Source organism: Megalobrama amblycephala, linkage group LG7 (genome assembly GCF_018812025.1).
Source record: "Megalobrama amblycephala isolate DHTTF-2021 linkage group LG7, ASM1881202v1, whole genome shotgun sequence".
NCBI classification, from domain to species: domain Eukaryota; kingdom Metazoa; phylum Chordata; class Actinopteri; order Cypriniformes; family Xenocyprididae; genus Megalobrama; species Megalobrama amblycephala.
Window position 1 is genome coordinate 42,390,585 of NC_063050.1, and position 22,533 is coordinate 42,413,117.

A 22,533-nucleotide genomic window follows, 5' to 3' on the forward strand; every position below is an offset into this window, starting at 1 on the left:
TAATAGACAAGTGTACAACTGTTTTGATATATTTATAGACAGAAAACTAATTATTGTTATATAACGTTTAGTCTTATTGTTTAAATCTAATTTTCTAGATTTTTTTGCGAGTAACGTTACCATGCTTTACCATGCCTCAGAGAAAAACACTATTTTGTCAAATAGCTAACATAGCATAATCAGATGCAGCTTTATTTTTATTAACAGTAATACAGAATTTTCTCCATCATTCAATACGTTTTCAAATGAATTGCGGAAAAAAAAAGTGGAAGCGGCACCAGCGACTGTGAGATAATAAAAGTTCCGCTGCTCGTAAGGCTTGATGTTGCGCAATCGCTCCAGCGGCCTCGTTCAGCTCCCACAACACTCGGCCTTGCTCTACTTCATACTACAGTAATGTTAATAATTGCATCCATGAACATGATTTCTTCCCGAGTCCTATCCCGATTATTTCCACCCGTTGTGAGGTACAGACCACATGTCCCAAGATTCTGCACTCAAACTTGGCATCGTCAAGCTACGCCTTTGTTTTGAATAAGCTTCTAGCGACCTCTAGCGGACAGAAAATATTACATATATTTCACCTTTAAACAACATGAATATCAGTGGTACTGCCGTTTCACAAAATCATCTGACCAATTCGATATTTAAAGAAGTGTATAAGGAAAAAATATAAGAGGCTTGAATATTTGATCAGAATACTGAGCTATTTTTAAATGACTGTTTTCTTTATTTCTTTTTTTTTTTTAATTGTACAATTTTGAAGAATTATTACATAAAAGGCAACCATCAATCATTGTGAATCAAAAACTAAGATAAACATAGACAAATTCTTTATTCACTTATCTTTATTTTTTACAAGCTGTGTATTGTTGTTGTTTCTGTGCACTGGAAGCTTCTTCTGTCACCAAGGCAAATTCTTTTTATGTGTGTACACCACTGATCTGACATGTCATTTATATAGATCAGTGGTGTACTGTACATAAATATTTGTCAAGTAATGATTCTGAGTAATTCATTCCACTAGGTGGCGGTAGATAGTTTCCCATCATGAAACCCCACCGCACACGCGCAGTAGAAGAAGTGTGCTGCTCCCGTTCCTCGCGCACATTGACAGGTAGCTAATTCACAGCTCTCTTTCTATGCTACAGACATTACTTTAAACTACGACTCACTGAAATCAAGCCATCACAGCCGTAAAGGCGCATTAAGCAGAGTCGTACCTGCAGATTTGATTGATCTGTATATAGTTAAACAGATAGGCTAATTTTGTGAACAGCTCAGTTAGCCTGTGTGCTAATGATACATTGATATGAGTAAGCAATATGATAAATTAATGATTCTATGACATGTTTAACGATCTTCGATTAAATATGAAATGTTTTTGTGATTGTGTGATTTATATTGTGTTTTAGATCTTCATTTAAAGCCTGTCGTCTTTATATGGAGGATATTATACACGTAATATGTGTTATTTCGTGTTTCAAGTCTCAAACAGATTGCTTTTTTAGAAAGTCATAATGTGTTGATCATTTGATAAGTATATGTATGTTATGTGAAACGTGACAATGCATAAAAACGACCTGGCACTGCAGGCAGAATTAATTGTCAAGTCATTCATGGCTAAACTGCTCAAGGAAAACCGGGACAGGAGATTTTAAAATTGTGTCATTTAAAGCCTGAAAAAAGTTTTATAATTAAATATATTTTAAAAATTCATTCTTTCAGTTGTGAGTATATTTTTTTATAAAAAAAAAAAATGTCATCAAACCATAGAGATTTGTCAATGAATCATTCTTTTGAGTCGGTTCTTTTGAATGAATCAGTCGAACCGGTTTACAGGTGCTCGTGAGCAGGTCAAGTTGATGTTGGGCTACTGTAGATTATGTCTGAAAAGTTACATGCATAACACCCAGATCTTTGACATAAGGAAGTTTGCAGCTCTAAACTTTCTGCACTGAATTCGTAAATACTGGTAATGTGTATAATCACTAAAATGGAAAAGATTCTCTTTGTCTCTCCTACAGAATCTTACAGAGGAACACCTGGACACCCCCTCTCCCCTTCCCACTATGGCTGACTCCATGGATATAGATGACTCTCTGTACAGGTACACTGTAAATGCTGAAGCTGAATCACTCTGGCTCTGTTTCCACCTGGTATTAAAGGGATAGTTCACCCAAAAATGAAAATTTGATGTTTATCTGCTTACCCCCAGTGCATCCAAGATGTAGGTGACTTTGTTTCCTCAGTAGAACACAAATGATGATTTTTAACTCCAACCGTTGCCGTCTGTCAGTCAAATAATGCTAGTGGATGGGAACTTCTACTATAAGAGTAAATAAAACTTGCATAGACAAGTCCAAATTAAACCCTGCGGCTCGTGACGACACATTGATGTCCTAAGACACGAAACGATCGCTTTGTGCGATAAACCGAACAGTATTTATATCATTTTTTAACTCTAATACACCACTATGTCCAACCGCGTGCAGCACTCGTTAGTAAGGTCTGATCGTGCTCTGACAACGGCAGTGATGTCTCGCTCTCATTGAAGTATATACGCGAGACATCACTGCCGCTGTCAGAGCGCGATCAGACCAAACGAATCGAGTGATGAATGCAGTTGGACATAGTGGTGTATTAGAGTTAAAAAATGATATAAATACTGTTCGGTTTATTGCACAAACCGATCGTTTCGTGTCTGGGTGAACTATCCCTTTAAGATGCATTTTGGTTGAAGGGATCACAAGTGAACGACGCTAAATACAGGTGTAGACGCAAACGGGGTCTAAAATGTTTTGAGCTTGTTCTCTTTCGACCACTTCTAGAGGTAGTTGAAACGCATTCGACCGCACTGCTTTCGTAGTGGAGACACTCCTGTGGTCGAAAGCATTTGAACAGTCGATAAAGACCGCCTGCTCGCTATGAAAAACAAGGGAAGCTCGCTAGCCAGACAGGATTTGAACTTTGTCAGCTGAAGACCCAAATTTAGTTAGAAGATTAAAAAAAATGTACCAAGCACAATGTTCTCTCACCATTCCTGATTTCTAACACTCTCTCTCCGAGTTTGGTGTAGTCTTGCAGCTATCAGAGCAGAAACGAAAGCTGCTGCTCTCGTATGTTTTTCCGTCGTCTCCGGTAATGTTCATATGTAAGTTATGTGAGCTTATTTTGTCCATTAGATTGAAAGAACATACATTTACCCACCCATAGACCCTCCACTCGAAGAAATCAGGACAGAAGTAGTTGAAAGTGGAGAAAAGAGATGAATTAAAATACCAGGTTAAAACAGGTATGTGTCTCCCTCGTCTACTTGTGATCCGATCGACCAAAACGCATCTTAATACCAGGTTTAAACAGGGCCTCTGAGATAGAAGGCTTTGCTCTCTGTCATGTACAGAATCTAATTAGTTAAAATCAGATTCAGTCCAACTTTGCTGCTTCTAATCGTGTGTGTGTGTGTGTGTGTGTGTGTGTGTGTGCAGTCGGCAGCGGTATGTGCTGGGGGACAGTGCTATGCAGCAGATGGCTCAGTCCACTGTGCTTGTCAGTGGAATGGGAGCTCTTGGAGTGGAAATAGGTGAGAGGTGCCATTATGTCCATTCATACACCACTCCAGTACTTTTTTTTCATATTTGGGTTTTCATTTTTTTCCTATTTACATGCTTTTAAAGTCATCATGAAATCATATTTGACAATTCTTATATATATTTTTTGAATATTGCAGTATTTATTATAAATGATTTATTTGTCCACATCATTATTTTTTAATGCATGTGCTCTCGTAATCAAAATAACTTCCTCTCTACCTTTCAATGAGTTCTCTTCTCTGATGATGTGTTTACCAGCATGAGGGCAGGACAACCTGTCACTCACATGACATCTCAGCTATAACCACTAAAACCACAACAATCCAATTTGGACAAAATCAAGTCCCACCCTACATTTTGTCCAAGAAGTCTTTTGATTTCACTCGTATACATCACAATATTGAAGAAAAAACTATCGCAACTTCCAATTCATGCCAACTTTAAATCTCTAGAAACTGTAAATAGCTATAATTAGTACAAGAGTATTGAAAGCATCTAGTTTCTAGTATGTCATGATCTGATATGTCTTTCCTTCAATAAGCTCTTTCCTTCTTTATTCAATGAGTTATAAATTCCATACCATGTACCTCATCTACAGTCTTGATTGAACTTTTTTTTTTTTTTTTTTTTTGGGTCATTTGTGTTTAGTGCTGTAATTCACATCACTTAAGTTCTAATCAAAAATTTCTCATCATGTGCAGCAAAAAACATTGTTCTGGCAGGAGTGAAGGTAAGATAAATGTCTAGACTTAATTTCTTTCTTTGTTTCTCTATATAAACTTTTATGGAAAAATGTTTGTTTTCTTGGCATACAAAATATCATGGCTAAATTGTTTTGTTTTTTTTTGTTTTTTTTATGCAATGCACTACCATTCAAAAGTTAAAGGTTGATAATATTTTTTAGTCTCTAATGCTTACCAAGGCTGCTTTTATTTTACATATAGATACTGAAAAAACACTAATATTGTGAAATATTATTACAATTTGAAATAATTGTTTTTTATTTTAATGTATTTTAAAATTTAATTTATTCCTGTGATGGAAAGCTAAATTTTCAGCATTAGCCTGAAAATGATTCATTAGTCATTACTCAGTGTCACATGATCCTTCAGAAATCATTGTAATATGCTGATTTGGTGCTCAAGAAACATATCTTATGTTAAATGTTGAAAACAAGAACATCTTTTGTATCATTATAAATATCTTTACTGTCACTTTTGATCAATTTAATGCATCTTTGCTGAATAAAGGTAATCATTTCTTTCTAAAAACTAACCCCAAACTTTTGAACGGTAGTGTATAGAGATTAATATTAATATTGAACACCTGTTATCTATAGTATACTGTGTACTCACTTTTTACTGTTATAGGCGACGTGGACTATTTGCTGATCAGTTACTTTTCAGTTGTGTTATGACTGTGTTATGAGATTTGCACATGTATATTTGTAGGCAGTAACCCTTCATGACTGTAAGCGATGTGAAGTTTGGGATCTGGGCACCAACTTCTTCATCAGAGAAGAGGATGTGCATAGCCAGAAGAAAAGGTGCACTGTAGTTACATTTGTTACAGGGATGATACAACCATGATTTTTTTTCATATCATCCACCCTTAAAGGTGCTAAAGAGGATTTTTTCGTCGACTGAGAAACCAAAGACTGTTAGTGAGTTTTTGAAATGAGCGCATGCGTAAGAACAACCGCCCTCCTTCACAGCTCATTTCGAGGGAACGCCTCCCAAAACTCGTGCACGAGTATTGGAACACGAGTGTTTACCACCGGCATTCGCTGTGTCGTGTTAGTGGATTCATTATGTCGGACTCACCGCAGGTAACTCATAATCTGCAGTTGTTACTCCTGTCTCCTGACAAAAACATTGCATGCGGAGCCTGTAGAGTGTGGAAAGTTACTGGAGCGTGCAGCCGCGCACATCTCTCACAAGGAACGTCATGGCAGTGATTGACAAGCCAGAGAGCCAATCGTTTACGCGATGATCGCGTAAACGGTTGGCTGATGTTTTTAAGGCCCTACCTCATGCACAGATAATAATAAATATCTTTTATCAGTTAGTAAAGACAGTTTCAAGTAATATTGCAAAAATGTATAAAACAAAACATCCTCTTTAGCACCTTTAATAAAGTTACGACCCTACATGAGTGTCTCTGTGGCCTTATCCGATACTAGTTTGTTTATTTTATTTATTTCTATAAAGCTGTGCCGTGATCACAATGATTTTCTCTCTCTCTAAGGGTGGAGGCTGTCCATTCGCGAGTGGCTGAGTTAAACCCATATGTTCAGGTCAGTGTGTCCACTGATGTCCTGGATGAAAGCACTGACCTCAGCTTCTTGAAGAGATACCAGGTCAGTCTCTATGAAAACAGCTCAAGTTCAAAGTGCAACAAGCATTTAACATTATTTACCATTATTCCGATTAGATTATTAATTAGATTATACTTTGTTCATATCATACTTAATGTGGCTGTTCTTTTATTTATTTCTCTAGTGTGTAGTACTAACGGAAACAAGACTGAGCTTACAGAAACGAATCAACCATTTCTGCCACTCTCAGCAGCCTCCTATTAAGGTACAGATATTCCCAGACATACTTGCACATAGCTATAACTCTCTGTTTGGATGTTTTAAAATGCTTTTTTGGTGCAGTTCATTGGCTGTGATATATTTGGGATCTGCTCGCGAGTGTTCTGTGATTTTGGGGAGACATTTGAGGTGTCTGACCCTACTGGAGAAGAACCAAAAGAAGTCTTCATCCAAAACATCAGCCAGGTAATAAAAGAAACTCACTGTATTGCCTTCACATTTCTCTTGGCATGTGATCCTTTCTTTTGTCACATTTAGGGTGTGTTCACACTTGTAGTTCGATTCTCTTAGTTCTTTTGTTCTAGACCAAAAAAAGAAAATTATACATTTGGTCCTGGTTCGCTTAGCACTCACTCTGTCATTTTTAACACTGAACCTAAATATGTAAAACAAAAAAAACGTGTGTTATGACGTATACCAGCTAAGAACTCATGAAGAGCTTATAAAATGTGTAAAGGAGTCAAAACAGCACCAGTTCCAGTTCTGACACCTGTACCGAACTGTCATGGACAACATACGATGAGTAGAACCAAGTATGCTTGAGCATTCTGTCCTTTTTAGGTTTGCATCTTGTGACATGTCCTGTTTTTGGTTTGTTTAGCTGTTTTTGGTCTGTGCTAGATTCATATTTTTTAGTTGAATCACACCAGAGTTCCTTTTGAAGTGGACTGAGACAAGACAGTCCACTCGTTTGGTGCGCACCAATTTGAATGGAAGTTCACACTTCAGGTCGTTTTTTAACTTCCTGCTTGACATTTAATCACAGGGGAGCCCTGGTGTTGTGACATGTATGGACAGCCGAACACATGGCCTCCAGACAGGGCAGAGTGTGTGCTTTAAAGAGATCAATGGCATGAGTGAACTCAATGGTTCCACACACCAAGTTACAGGTACAAACACAAACTCTACCTTCATCATGGTCAAGGATGCACTCTACTGGCATACTTAACACTCTTGTCTGTATGCGTGTTTAGTTCTGTCTCCCTACAGTTTTGCAATTGGAGATACCTCATCATTCCAGCCATATGCTCATGGAGGAATCTTCCGCCTGGTCAAGATCCCCAAAACCTTCAGCTTTGTATGTTAACATCAACTTCAGTTGGTCTGTTTAATAGTTGTAAAATATAACTAGTAACTGTTTCCTCTATCTGTGGTCTGTTTAGGAGACGATGGAGCAGCAGTTATCTGATCCTCGGCTCCTTACTCCAGACTTCAGTAAACCCGAGGTCAGAAACACAGGCTGTCTCATTTGTTGGAGTCCATTTATTGTTATTGACATGAGATTCAGTCACTTTTTGTCTTAATAAATGTGCCCTATCCAATCAGGTCCCTCTGCAGCTCCATACTATCATGTTGTCTTTGGATGCTTTCCTGGAACAGCATGCTAGACTCCCCAACATCGGGTAAATAACTTTTTTTTTTTTTTCCCTCTTTCAAGCTGCATTTCAAAACCTGGCGAACAGCAGATCACTATGTTTTGAATAGGTTTTGACCTACACTAGACATGGCACGATAAAGCAACCAGGGCGAAAAGGTTTGGTTTATATTAGTGATGCACCAAAATTTCAGCAGCTGAAGGATTTTGGAGGGCCAAAATCATTGACGGAAACAGTTAGCATTTTTCAGATGTCAGCGTCTATTTCATGCTCACAACATGAATATACAGGGCCAAATTAAATCTATTTTTTTTCCATATCCCATTTAATCTTTTCCCATATACTGTTTTAATGTTTTAATAACCAAAAGCATGTCTAATCAATGGACCCTTCGCTAAGCCCCGCCCTCCTTAGTTACTGTTGCTACGCCTGTCAAGCTTTCGTGTCTGGCAAGTGATTTACAGTATGTATGCACCGGTGTCAGACATTTTCAAGAAGATAATTAGTCATTTTTGGCGAACAGGTGAAATATCTGAGAGAGCAAGACAAAAGGGACTGGAGTATACATTCAAGGGATATATTCACAACATAATATGCAACCGATTAGAAAATAATTTGATCAAAATTTAAGCTAAAGCTCCCAACGCGAGCAGCAGCCGCCTCATACGCTGACCATTCAAATGGGAAACACACCATTTATTGAGGAAAAGCTTTGTTCATCCACAGCAGGTTAAGTGAAATTTGTGAAAATAACCTAATAATTATAAATCAAACAGCTTATCCATAAGTCTGGAATAAACACAAGATGTTAGCCTGACCACTTTGCAATGATAACATTCTCCCGCTTATATTTTAGCACGCCAGGCTAACGTAACTCCGTCTTGCCTTTAATCATTTTATTTCACGTTCAAATATATGTATTATGAACAAAGAACCGTCATTATTTCCAAGCAATGATGTGCTGAGTTAGCTAGCTAGCTAACCTACCAGTCAGATTGTCCTACCTGGGCTTACTGCATATGCATACATCCATATTACATCATTGTTGTCATGATAAATAACACAAAATTACTGTATATGCATTATTATAAGGATAGGTTTAGTGTTGGGGTAGGTGTAGATGTTAATAAAGCCATAGACCACGTTAATATCACGCTGGAAACACAATCTGATAGGTAACGTTAGCATTTTTTCAGATTTTGCTAACGTTACCTACTGTTTCAATGGGAGGTAGCAAAATCTGACAGGGTAGCACAAATTGTCAGAACACCGGCATTTCTCCCCTTGGGTTTTAGGTTTCGGGAAGAGAAAAAAAATTCCACCACCCCGTCCAAACTTTTAGGATACCGGGTATCAGGTTAACACAATCCATAGGCACAACATGTTCCCTCACTCGAAAGCTTGACAGACCTCCCACGCCTAGTAACGGTTGTTAAACCACGATTGGCCTGTGGCAGTTTTCGGGCGTGGCTTAGCGAAGGGTCAATTGAATTCATAAAACTTTTTAATAAATTAAAAATTAAATAATAATAAAATTAATACAAATTTTATAGGGACCTATGAAATGTTTTTTTTTTTTTCTGGAATTCTGTGTTGTCTGTTTTAATTTTTCTGGATTTATGGTTTAAGACGGCTCCCTCAATGGCATACGGAGTGCAATTACCCAACCTCAATTACCATTTAGTTAATTATTTCTCATTGTCTGTGGACAGACAAATTGCATGTTGCATATTTAACTTCTCTCTTTTTCTCTCTATCTGATTATGGTTGACATGGATAATTAAAATTGTGATGGATTATTTCCCTCTTCTGTGTGTAGTTGTTTGCAGGATGCTGAGTTGCTCCTGAAGTTCACAGAGGAGATCAGCAAAACACTTAAAAACAAAGTCAGTTTTTTACAAACAGTCACATCCTATTTTGCACATCTTCACGCTTCCGTCTTTTAATTTAAAATGTGTGGTGTCAGGTATGCATAAACCAGGAGCTGGTGAGGTGCGTGTCGCGCTGTGCGAGGGGATGTCTCTCTCCTCTAGCGGCAGCGGTGGGTGGAATCGCTAGTCAGGAGGTTTTAAAAGCTCTCACTGGAAAGTTTTCTCCGCTCCAGCAATGGGTAAGTCAAAGGTCAGATGTTCTTTTGTCTTTCAAGTAGGGCTGCACGATATATCGCATGAGATTGTCACGCGCATTTCGTCAGTAAGGCCGGTTCCCTGATTACCGCTAAATCGCCATCACCTGCTTTCAAATGGAGCGCCATTTAATAGACAGAACCGTAGATCACTGAAAAGCCACGCAATATCACGTTCATATCGCAGATGAATCGCCTTCGATAATGAACGCGATATTGCGTGGCTTTTCAGTGATCTGACGAAATGCGCGTGACAATCTCATGCGATATATCGTGCAGCCCTACTTTCAAGTACACTACCATTCAAAAGTTTGGGGTCTGAAAGATTTTTAATGTTTTTGAAAGAAGCCAACAACAACAAAAAAATCTTACTGACTCCAAGCTTTTTAATGGTAGTGTATGTATGACATTTATATGAAGACATGATATTCATTCTTTCTTATATGTGTATTTATACAGTTTTATCTTGATGCAGTTGAGGTGGTTCAGCCCCTCCAATCTCTTTCTGCCGAGGAATTTGCCCCAAGGTGAGCATGACGCCAAGTATTGAGCTCCACTATCGTATTTTGTTACTGCATTTTGAGAATGCAGTAGTATTTCTGAACTTACTTTTGTTCTTTCTGACCTACAAGCACTTCCATTTTAATTCATAAATTGCCTTAAAAGAATAGTTCACCCAAAAATGCAAATTCTGTCATTTACACATTCTTTTACATCAGTGGTTCTTAACCAGGGGGCCTCAGCAAACTTACAAGAGGCCTCAAAATTATTTAAATGATTTTAAATAAGACAAAAGCATTAAAACACCACCATCAACTCCTCAACAACCTTTTTTGTTGTTGTTGTTGTTGTTGTTGTTGTTGAAGAACCATGGTTCTCACTGGAAATGTAAGGTAGCCTAATTTTGTGTGATTTCTAGATCTGGAAAAGTCATTTTTAATTAAATAAAATCTTTTACCTCCATGGGCATTTTTATAATGAATTAACTTTTTTTTTTCTTATGCCAGTTAGAAATTGTGAGTAAAAAGTATTTTTAAAATAATGTATCCTTAATCTTTATCCAGTAAATCTTGAGCCACTGGAAAAATCATGGGGCCTTCAAAAAATATTGTTGTGGACAATGAGGATCTTTGAGTCAAAAAAGTTGAGGATCACTACTTTATGTGTTGTTTTTGATGTATGCTTGTAGGGGTGATCGGTACGATGCATTGAGGGCGTGTATCGGCGAGTCACTGTGTTCGACACTGCACAAGTGTCGGGTCTTTATGGTGGGCTGTGGTGCTATTGGCTGTGAGATGCTGAAGAATTTGGCACTTTTGGGTGTGGGATTGAACAGATGCTCAGGAGAGGTGGGGATGATATACATCTGATAGGACTCTTCATTTTTTTCTTCTCACTTACTTGAGTAATGGGAAGTTGGTACAATTCTTAGAATGTTTTTTATTCCTAGATTTGCATTACTGATCCAGATTTGATTGAGAAATCCAACCTCAACCGGCAGTTTCTCTTCAGACCACAGCATATACAGGTATCATATTAATTTGATAAGTTTTCACACTTTCATTCATAAATTACTTTTCTCATTTCTTTTTGCCCATTTTCTTCCCTCTCTGTAGAAGCCAAAGAGCACTACAGCAGCAGCAGCTACATTAGACATAAACCCAGAGCTGCAAATAGATGCTCATTTAAATAAAGTGTATCCTGCTACAGAGGACATTTATAGTGATGCTTTCTTCTCCCGCCTCAACCTGGTGGTCACCGCACTGGACAACGTGGAGGCTCGGAGATATGTGGATAGGTAATCCGTGATTAACAGCAGAAATTATTTTTTTCCATGTATAATGTCTGCTTTTTCACTAATATTTGCTTCTTTTGTGAACTCACAGTCGGAGCGTATCCAATCAGAAAGCTCTGTTAGACTCGGGTACCATGGGTACGAAAGGGCACACCGAGATCATCATCCCAAACCTCACTGAGTCGTACAACAGCCATGTGAGTGTGTATACGTGTTCATATAGGCGAGTTTAATTATAGCCTTATAGTTTAATTATATATATATTTTTTTTCCAACTGTGATTGTGTTTCTTAGAGAGACCCACCGGAGGAGGAGATTCCGTTTTGCACTCTAAAGTCTTTTCCTGCTGTCATTGAACACACCATACAGTGGGCCAGAGACAAGGTCAGTAACACACAACTTTTACACACAATGCTAGGTGTAAATATTAGGCTGATTTTTCAGTGAGTGGAACTTTTGTCTCTTAGGATGATTTGAACAATTGTCTTTTTAAAGTGTCTATATTATGCCTTTTCAAATATTATCTTTCATGCAGTGCGTGATTTAGCTGTTTGAGAATGTAAAATTTGAATGATCAAAGTGCACGATGTATAAAATTATTGTCTCCTAAAAGAAAGATTTGATTTAAACTGCTGAAACGAATCATCAGTCTCACTTGCTGTTACTTACCTACTTATCAAAGTAACAAATTTGCATAATGCTAGCCTACGTTCTTCGTTGGCTGCCCGTGAACGACATCCACTTTGACCCACCCTCAAACACTGTAGTTGTATCACAGGCCTGGAAGAGTTTGGTTTGTGTTGTTCAGATGCTATTTTCAGCACTGTGATTCCACTGCATGCACCTCGAAAGGTTGAGGACACGTGCTGGAATTGATACGGAAAAATGCCGCAAGCACTGAGGAAGCTAAAATTCAGATATGGTAATAGGCTTTTCATTTCTGACACGTAGACCAATTACAGCAGACTGGGCCATCTGACCAATCAGAGCAGAGTAGGCTGGCTGGCTGACTCTTCAAACGGTCCATTTTCAGACTCTTTGGCTGTGTCTCATTTCAAAGACTGCGTCCTCCGCATTTGTTGCATTTGTCGGCCGCATACGTCATAAAGGAAGTCTTATTTCAGAACAGTAACCATTGTAAAATTGACCGTTATTCCTAGTGAACTGTAAATTGTTGTAATTTCTTAATGAATTTAGAATGTAGTTGTCCGTTTACTGAAATGAAGCAGCTTCAGTGACGTATGTGACCGACAAATGCAACTTCCGGAGGATGCGGCCTTCGAAATGAGACACAGCTTTTGAGAAATTAGGTGATGTACAATGTATATTTTGAGAAAATTAAAGTATTTTTTTTTTTTTTTGACATTTGATGCATGTAAACAAAAGTAGGAACATTTAAAATAAATGTTTAAGCTTCCTCTTTAAATTTATTTGGTGTTTGTGTGCTTTTATATTTTATTTTATTTATAACAAAGAATTGCTGTACACATTACTTCTGTAATTACCATCATGGCATGTATTTTGGAGGACAGTTCAGTTTTTTTTTTTCTTCCAAGTATATGTTTGATTATCATTGAAATTAGAGGTGATAGGAGAGTAGTGTGACATTTTGAAGGCAAGAAATACAATTTCATTGTAATATTTTTTGCGAATTTTAATTCAGAAACCATACATTTCTTTGTAGGTTTACAGCTGTTTTAAAGTTAATTGACTGCTATCTGACTTGTTGTGTCAGTATGTTCAAGGCTTAACCAACTTTTTCTCCAAAAAGTGAAAAATGTCATTACCATTACCAATACCAAAATCCACTTGAAGGCTGATCAGGTAGGGCTGTCAAACGATTAATCGCGATTAACTGCATACAAAATAAAAGTTTGAGTTTGCCTAATATATGTTTGAGTACTGTGTGTAATTATTATGTATATATATATATATATATATATATATATATATATATATATATATATATATATATATATATATATATATATATATACAAACAAATTAATGTATATAGTTAAGAGAAATATCTTATTTATGAACAAATATATATATAAATATATATATATATATATATATATATATATATATATATATATATATATATAAAAAATATAAATAAATACATATGCTTGTAAATATTTCTCAAATGAATGTGTTTGTATTTATATATACATAATAATTACACACAGTACTCACACATATATTAGGCAAACTCAAACTTTTATTTTGTATGCAATTAATTGCGATTAATCGTTTGACAGCCCTATGATCAGGGACATGATCAGATCTTTATTCTAGGACATGTGATAAATGTTTTAATGTAGATGTAGTTTTCATTTTCAAGGTGTAGTCAGAAGTACCTCCAATTAAAAATTCCCCATTGAACCTTCTTTGTGAATCTTTTGCACTTTCTGTGTGATTTTATTCAACACTTATTAAAAAAATAATTGCTCCGTTTAAGCATATTTTTCTTTCATTTCCAATGGTTGGTCAATTTTCACCTCAAACAGCCAAGGTGTGACTTTTATGACAACTTAGACTCATTATATGAAATCCATTTTTTTTTTTTTTTTTTTTTCAGATTGTACATTTAAAAAGGTCACCAAGTTTTGAAGAACTCTTTTTAATAAAATGAATGACTAAAAAATTACTAAAAAAAAAAAAAGCTTAGATATAATGAGTTTGACCAGATCACCTTTGAGCTCCTAATAGTACTTGGAAATACTGTGAGTGTTCTGATTTGTGATCTTGTTTTTGTTGTGTATAGTTTGAGAGTTCTTTCTCCCACAAACCCTCCATTTACAACATGTTCTGGCAGAGTCATCCATCACCTCAGGATGTGTTACAGGTGAGGATGTATACTATATGCTTACCTAAACACACTAATTTAGCCTTGTTGGTGTAGTTTCATTTCATTGCTTGTGTGTGCAGAGGATGATGGCTGGGGAGAGTATGGAAGGATCATTTCAGGTCATCAAGTTGTTGAGTCGGAGACCCACTCAATGGGATCACTGTCTATCTCTCGCTCGGCTCAAATTTGATAAGTATTTCAAAAGAAAGGTACTTGAACTGTTTTGCAGAAATTCTTATTTTATAGTAGTAATACATTTCTCATTGAAAATAAAGTGTGTTTGTAGAATGTGTTTACAACATCCCATTTTTACTTTAATATTTCAGGCATTACAACTACTGCACTCATTTCCACTGGACACACGGCTAAAAGACGGCAGTAAGTCACATCCGTTGCTCACTCGTGCAGAGAAACTGTATTAAAAGCCAACGGTCACGTCTTTGCCCAGCTGAAGTGTTTTCCTCTGTTTTCAGGTCTATTCTGGCAGTCTCCCAAACGACCGCCTTCTCCTATAGAGTTTGATCTCAGTGACCCTCTGTGAGTATATGAGTAAATATTCTATTTATAGACTGCTTCTCACAGTGACAGAGAGAAAAGTGATTAAAGGGATAGTTCACCCAAAAATGAAAATTATTCCATGATTTACTCACCCTCAAGCCATCCTAGGTGTATATCTTCTTTCAGACGAACACAATCAGAGATATTTTTAAAAATATCTTTGCTCTCCCAAGCCTTATAATGGTAGTGAAGAGGGGGCCACATTTTAAAGGTGCCCTAGAATTAAAAATTGAATTTATCTTGGCATAGTTAAATAACAAGAGTTCAGTACATGGAAATTACATACAGTGAGTCTCAAACTCCATTGTTTTCTCCTCCTTATATAAATCTCATTTGTTTAAAAGACCTCCGAAGAACAGGCGAATCTCAACATAACAGCGACTGTTACGTAACAGTCGGGGTGTACGCCCCCAATATTTGCATATGCCAGCCCATGTTGAAGGCATTTCACAAGGGCAGGCAGTATTAACGTCTGGATCTGTGCACAGCTGAATCATCAGACTAGGTAAGCAAGCAAGGACAATAGTGAAAAATCTGAATCAAATGTAAACATCCAAATAAATACCATACTTACACGATTAGACATGCTGCATGACGAACACTTTGTAAAGATCCATATTGAGGGTTATATTAGCTGTGTGAACTTTGTTTATGCTGGTTAAGGCAAGCGCGAGCTCCGGGGGGGGGGAACATAAGATTTAAAGGGGCCGCAGCCTGAATCGGCGCATATTTAATGATGCCCCAAAACAGGCAATTAAAAAATGAATAAATAAAAATCTATGGGGTATTTTGAGCTGAAACTTCAGACACATTCAGGGGACACCTTAGACTTGTATTACATCTTTTAAAAAGACGTTCTGTGGCACCTTTAAAGCCCCCAAAAATTCAACCATCCATTATAAAAAAAACAATCTATACGGCTCCAGGGGGTTAATAAAGGCCTTTTGAAGTGAAGCGACAGCTGTACTCATACTGTGCAAGTCGATTTGCACCACAAGAGTAACCCCAGATGCGATGTATGATGCAGGATGTAGGAGTATTGTAAGCTGAGATGCCTCTCGCGGTTCAAAAAAATAGGGCTGTGCAACAAACTCCTCTTCTCTTATATCAAAATCCTCTGACATGTCTCTTTAAAAATTATCATTTTAGACTTCTAATTTGTGACTGGTGTTTTATTTTGCTCTATCCTCTGTGCTTCCGCATTCGTCATTACGTCATGTGTTGGGTTAGAGGATACTCTTCCGCTGCAAATCGATGCATACGGCTGTCTGCCGGAAGCTAGTTATTATAGTTAATAAAGTTTTAAATATGGATATTTTTCTTACAAAAACCTATCACTTCACTTCAGAAGGCCTTTATTAAAGGTGCCCAAGAATGCTTTTTCACAAGATGTAATATAAGTCTAAGGTGTCCCCTGAATGTGTCTGTGAAGTTTCAGCTCAAAATACCCCATAGATTTTTTTAAATTAATTTTTTTAACTGCCTATTTTGGGGCATCATTAACAATGCACTGATTTACACTCGGCGCCGCCCCCTTAAATCGCGTGCTCCCTGCCACATGAGCTGTCGACTATATTACAGCGCATTTACAAAGTTCACACAGCTAATATAACCCTCAAATGGATCTTTACAAGATGTTCGTCATGCACGCTGTATGCATGCTTCGAATTATGTGAGTAAAGTATTTATTTGGATATTAAAGTTTTATTCTGAGTGAATTTGAGGCTGTCCTCCGTGGCTAGCGGCTAATGCTACACTGTTGGAGAGATTTATAAAGAATGAAGTTGTGTTTATGAATTATACAGACTGCAAGTGTTTAAAAAATGAAAATAGCGACGGCTCTCTTGTCTCCGTGAATACAGTAAGAAACGATGGTAACTTTAACCACATTTAACAGTACATTAGCAAAATGCTAACGAAACATTTAGAAAGACAATTTACAAATATCAGTAAAAATATCATGCTATCATGGATTATGTCAGTTATTATTGCTCCATCTGCCATTTTTCGCTGTTGTTCTTGCTTACCTAGTCTGATGATTCGGCTGTGTGCAGCTCCGGACGTTAACTGGCTGCCCTTGTGTAATCCCTTTCATAATGTTGGGAACATGGGCTGGCATTATGCAAATATTGGGGCGTACACCCCGACTGTTACGTAACAGTCGGTGTTATGTTGAGATTCGCCTGTTCTTCGGAGGTCGTTTAAACAAATGTGATTTATATAAGATGGAGGAAATAATGGGGTTTGAGACTCACTGTATGTCTTTTCCATGTACTGAACTCTTGTTATTTAACTATGCCAAGGTAAATTCAATTTTTGAATCTAGGGCACCTTTAACCTCTTGGAGCCATATGGATTATGAGGGATGGATGCTTTTTTTTTTTTTTTTTTTGGCTTCAAAATCTGCCCCTCCTTCACAACCATTATAAAGCTTGGAAGAGCAAGGATATTTTTAAATATATCTCAGATTGTGTTCATCTGAAAGAAGATAGTCACATACACCCAGGATGGCTTAAGGCTGAGTAAATCATGGGATAACTTTCATTTTTGGGTGAACTAACCTTTTAAAAAGATGTGATGTGTGGAAGTTCATGAAAAAATGTCTTTGTCCTCCATCAGGCATTTTGGTTTTGTTGTCAGCGCAGCTCGCCTTTTTGCTGGAATTTATAAGATTCCATATTCAGAAGAGGTAAAACAAAAAATTAACACCTCAATCTGGGTCTGTTTCTTTCTTTTTTTTTACTTGTGTGGTACCTGAATACAATTCTTGAATTAATTCCTGTAATGTTTTGTTGTTTATTTTTTGTTATGTGCTGTTGAACAATTCATAGAAACTTTCCTATGAGGCTGTTCAAAGTGTTTTAGCTGAAGTGGAGGTTCCCGAATACAAACCAGCTGAAAAGGTATGTGTTCTTTCACCAGTTATGTATGTATTTAGTATTCAACAACCACTAAAAACGGACTTCTTTCATAAACATTAAAAAAATCTTAATGACCCTAAACCTTTGTATGGTTGTGTACATAAAGCAGGGTTTCCGAAAATTGGGTTGATTTAAAAGCTAATAATTAAATCATTAAAAAAGTATGAAATTGGAATAAATTATTATATATAAAATAAAACATTGAAAATAATTATTTGTTTACCTACATGTCATGTGACCATTAACTGTCATTAGAGATCGTGAATATGTGAATGTGTTGTTAAATTATTGAAATATTAAATTAAAATTTCAGGAGGTACTTTAAGTAAATATTTTAGGTCAAAGGGGTTTGGCTGAATAAAAAAAGTTTGTGATTCTCTGATTATAGAATTGCATTATTATTGTATTGTGAACTAAATATTGATTTCAAATCATTGCTAGGTCTCTGCTGATTTCTTCCCCTTATAGTTGACATGGCATCGTAAAAAAGCATCACTTATGTTGCAGAATGCATGTATTAATAGACAAACAATTTAAAAATTTGCTAGACAAATGGCACTAGAGTTGCAGAAATTACTCACTTCCCCTTTAAGAAAGTAACTAAGGGTCTGTATTTGTATCAGCATATAGAGACAGATGAGACCGTTAAGAAGCCTGATCATTTGAAAATGACAGTGAGCAGTGAAGAGGAGAGAGAAGCGATCTCACAGCTACAGGATGCCATCAACTCCAGCTTTATAACACCTGGTTTGTTAAAACTCATCCACATACACTCATACACAACAGCTATATAAGCAAAACCATGATACTCAACATTTCCATATACTTTCCCTCTTATTTTATGTCTCTTTTTCCTTTCTTCTTTTGTCTTTAGAGAGGCTACATATGACTCCACAGTTCTTTGAAAAGGATGATGACTCAAACGGACACATGGATTTTGTAGCGTCAGCGTCGGCTCTGCGAGCTCAAATGTACGCCATTGAGGCTGCTGACAGACTACAAACCAAACGAATTGCTGGTAAAATCATCCCTGCTATCGCCACATCTACAGCTGCCGTCGCAGGACTGGTGAGAGAAAAAAAGCTATTCCTAAAGGAAATCATTTTCTATGATGATTCCTGTTGTGTTTAGTCCTTTTCTTTGTGTATTTATGAATGTGGTGTTATTCATTTTTTGTAGGTGTCAATGGAGATGATAAAAGTTGTTGGTGGTTATGGATTTGAGTTGTTTAAAAACTGTTTCTTCAACCTGGCAATTCCAGTCATGGTGCTTACAGAAACCGCTCCAGTCAAGAGAACCCAGATCAGGTAACGGCAACACTCATGCACAGATTGGCACAGATATCTGTTTCTTATCTTCATATAATTTGATCTTTTTGTGGTGACCAGAGATGATATCTCCTTTTCTATCTGGGACCGTTGGACTATCTTTGGTCACGAGGACTTTACCTTGTCTGATTTCATCAGTGCAGTAAGGGTGAGTAGCACTTGAGCCTGAAGATCAATAATGTCAAGGGCACTTTAACCTTCCGAGACCATCTGTACAAAAAAATTACTTTTTGGAAGTAGATAATACCAACATTTAATCATGATTTTCACCAACTATGGATTAAACAGCTGCTTACAGTCTGAATGTATAATGGCAGCAAGTTTGGAAGGAAAATATATAAAATTGGAAACTCCCAGAATGTATCCCAACATCGTCTGCTGACAAATTTTAACCACACTTTTTTCATAATTCTTAATGTGATAGAAATAATACAATATATTTTACAGATAATTAAAAAACCTGAACTTCATTGAAACAGAAAAATGGCAATGTAACTGTAATTTTAAAACATGTTTCTGAACTTCACCTAAAATAAAATATACTCTACTGTTCACAAAAATATTAAGCAGCACATCTGTTTTCAACATTGATAATAATAAGAAAAATTACTTTTTCTTGAGCGCAGCATATAGAATGATTTCTGAAGGATCATGCGACACTGAAGACTGGAGTAATGATGCTGAAAATTCAACTTTGCCACCACAGGAATAAATTACATTTTAAAATATGTTCAAACAGAAAATGTTTTTAAAATTGTAATAGTATTTCACAATAGTACTGTTTTTACTGTTTTGATCAAATAAATGCATCCTTGGTAAATATAAAACGTACATAAACATATATATTTTTTTTAATCAGTGGCTTCCTAAACACATTTAAGATATGTAAAAGCAACAACAAAAAACATCAGTAATGCATGAGTTACTGAGGGTTAATATGCTGTATTTTTTATTTTATTTTTTTGCATTATTGCTTACTACATAGGAAAATGCTTTATGCTTCATTTCAGGAGAAGTACGGAATTGAGCCCACTATGGTTGTTCACGGAGTGAAGATGCTGTATGTGCCGGTTATGCCGGGCCATAACAAAAGACTCAAACTGACGTAAGGCCCAACTGTAAAATGACCTATTTTACTTTGATTATAAATTTAATCTTACCCTGTAAAATCTTCTGTCTTTCAGTTAAAGGTGCCTTAGAATCAAAAATTGAATTTACCTTGGCATAGTTGAATAACAAGAGTTCAGTACATGGAAAAGACATACATTGAGTTTCAAACTCTATTGCTTCCTCCTTCTTATGTAAATCTCATTTGTTTAAAAGACCTTCGAAAAACAGGCGAATCTCAACATAACACCGACTGTTACGTAACAGTCAGGATCATTAATATGTATGACCCCAATATTTGCATATGCCACGCGATTTAAAGGGGCCACGCGCTGAATCGGTGCATAGTTAATGATGCCCCAAAATAGTCAGTTAAAAAAATTAATTAAAAAAAATCTATGGGGTATTTTGAGCTGAAACTTCACAGACACATTCAGGGGGCACCTTAGACTTATATTACATCTTGTAAAAACTGGTTCTAGAGCACCTTTAAAGTGTATCATTTCTGTCCGACGACCATCATCAAATGCAGTTGCAAAAATAATACACAATTCAGCTTCAAGATAAAATGCTTTGAGGTTCTCTTATGTATTTCCATAACTATATCCCTATTTCTCTTCTCCTTACAGAATGCATAAACTGATCAAACCTTCATCAGGCAGGAAGTATGTTGACCTTACCGTGTCATTTGCCCCTGATGTGGATGGTGACGAAGATCTGCCCGGTCCCCCAGTGCGCTATTACTTCAGTCGAGATAGCGAGAGTGGCGAGACTGCCTAACACGTGCACGCACACGCACACACACACGTACACGTACCCACACAAACTCTCCTCCCTCTTGCTCTGTGGACCACAAGTGGAGTAGCACTTGATCAGACTCAATGTACATAGTGAATTTTTTGTTTTCTACTGGTTTATTATTTTATTGCACAGTGCTGTGCAGATGCCTTAAAATAATTATATTGTGCTTCAATGTGACAATAATAATGGTTATAATATTAATGCTCTGAAGAGTAAAACAAAAAGAAAGTGTTTACACAACTTCCCCAGGGCTTATTATTGTACGTTAGTCTCTTAGACTGGGAGAGGACTCAAAAATCAATAGAGGGCTCATAAGAGATGAATCATCATGAATCAGCGGTAATTTATTTGCACATGTTTTGGGAGGATATTGGAGTTTAAGAAGTTGTCAGTCACTGTAAGCAACATAAACACCAAAGATTTCACCCCCGGTTTAAAATGTTTATCATCGGCATTCAGCAAAGTTTCACAGCTAGTTACCACTGAATGTGGCTATCAGGTTCTTTCTGCGAAGACAGTTGAGGTAAAGAAAATTCCCTCTGATGTTACACCTACAATGGCAGTTCAAAATGCATTCTCTGTAGTGCCACTAGGGGGCGCTATATTCTTTACCAAAAGTAAAGAATAGTATCCTTGCACCCATCTGCTACCATCAACAGCTTGATGGGCCGAGATACATGAGCGACAAGGCTTAAAGTATGAGACTCTACATAATCGACAATGATATAGACATCATCCTGTATGTGAAGGTATATTCATATCACTAAGTCCAACCTGCATGTTGACATCTAAAACAGGCTTTTCACAAGTTCTTTGCTGCATTTACAGTCTTGTTGATGTCATTGACTCTTAAAGTGAATACTAAAGTGTCCTTTAAGCAGTTGGCTGTTGCTAAGTACACACGTGATTGGCAGTAATGATCAGAAATCATGCACTCACATAGACACACGACACAACGTTCCACTTTGAGCTTACAGCGGATATGTTAGAATGCACAAAGAAGAGGAAAAACACGGACAATGTTTCTAGTTTGATCCCTTTAAAATAAACCTTCAGTTGCACAGAATTCCCTGTCATGATGTCCAGCATTTACAGAAAATGATATCTGATGATATCTAAAGGAGCTAAACCAGTTGTTGGAAAATGTGATGTCATTGTGACTACAGTATTCAACAGAAAGTTCAATAAATCAAAAATTAAATTCAAGTCTAAATGCAATTACCTTTTTTCCTCTGCTTTCATGTATTTTCCCAACTCTTCTAACACTTTATGTTTTGGTAGTTTGTGGAAAAGATCCAAAACGTAGCATGGATCTTCATTTGATCTAAGATCTGATAGACCACTCTGGAGGATTGCACTGTGCTGAGTGTATGTATATGGTGCTAATAATATAATAATACACTGTAATATACAAAATATACTGTTTAAATGTTTAGGGTCAGGAAGATATTTTATCCAGCAATTATGGATTTATTTGAG

The 22,533-nt window shown here is 36.8% G+C and overlaps 1 protein-coding gene across 1 annotated transcript; it reads left to right on the top strand.

Annotated features, from left to right (window-relative positions):
- Nucleotides 1–1,027: 1,027 nt before the first annotated feature.
- uba6 (ubiquitin like modifier activating enzyme 6) lies at nucleotides 1,028–22,260 on the top strand. Its single transcript, XM_048197565.1, has 32 exons — nucleotides 1,028–1,117; nucleotides 2,028–2,110; nucleotides 3,489–3,583; nucleotides 4,295–4,323; nucleotides 5,045–5,139; nucleotides 5,841–5,952; nucleotides 6,095–6,175; nucleotides 6,253–6,375; nucleotides 6,956–7,079; nucleotides 7,164–7,267; nucleotides 7,353–7,415; nucleotides 7,516–7,592; nucleotides 9,385–9,451; nucleotides 9,532–9,675; nucleotides 10,150–10,217; nucleotides 10,880–11,039; nucleotides 11,141–11,218; nucleotides 11,307–11,488; nucleotides 11,577–11,682; nucleotides 11,780–11,869; nucleotides 14,256–14,336; nucleotides 14,420–14,548; nucleotides 14,666–14,717; nucleotides 14,813–14,876; nucleotides 17,517–17,586; nucleotides 17,729–17,800; nucleotides 18,442–18,565; nucleotides 18,693–18,886; nucleotides 18,998–19,125; nucleotides 19,207–19,294; nucleotides 20,157–20,251; nucleotides 20,883–22,260. The coding sequence occupies exons 2-32, from the start codon at nucleotides 2,073–2,075 to the stop codon at nucleotides 21,031–21,033; spliced, it is 3,084 nt and encodes a 1,027-aa protein (XP_048053522.1). The 5' UTR covers nucleotides 1,028–1,117; nucleotides 2,028–2,072; the 3' UTR covers nucleotides 21,034–22,260.
- Nucleotides 22,261–22,533: the final 273 nt, after the last annotated feature.

Excerpts from the sequence above, each read along its gene's own strand:
- uba6 (XM_048197565.1), top strand. The coding sequence starts at position 2,073 with ATGGCTGACTCCATGGATATAGATGACTCTCTGTACAG. Across the intron at positions 6,376-6,955 it reads TCATCCAAAACATCAGCCAG|GGGAGCCCTGGTGTTGTGAC; the intron begins GTAATAAAAGAA and ends ATTTAATCACAG. Across the intron at positions 9,452-9,531 it reads GCAAAACACTTAAAAACAAA|GTATGCATAAACCAGGAGCT; the intron begins GTCAGTTTTTTA and ends GTGTGGTGTCAG.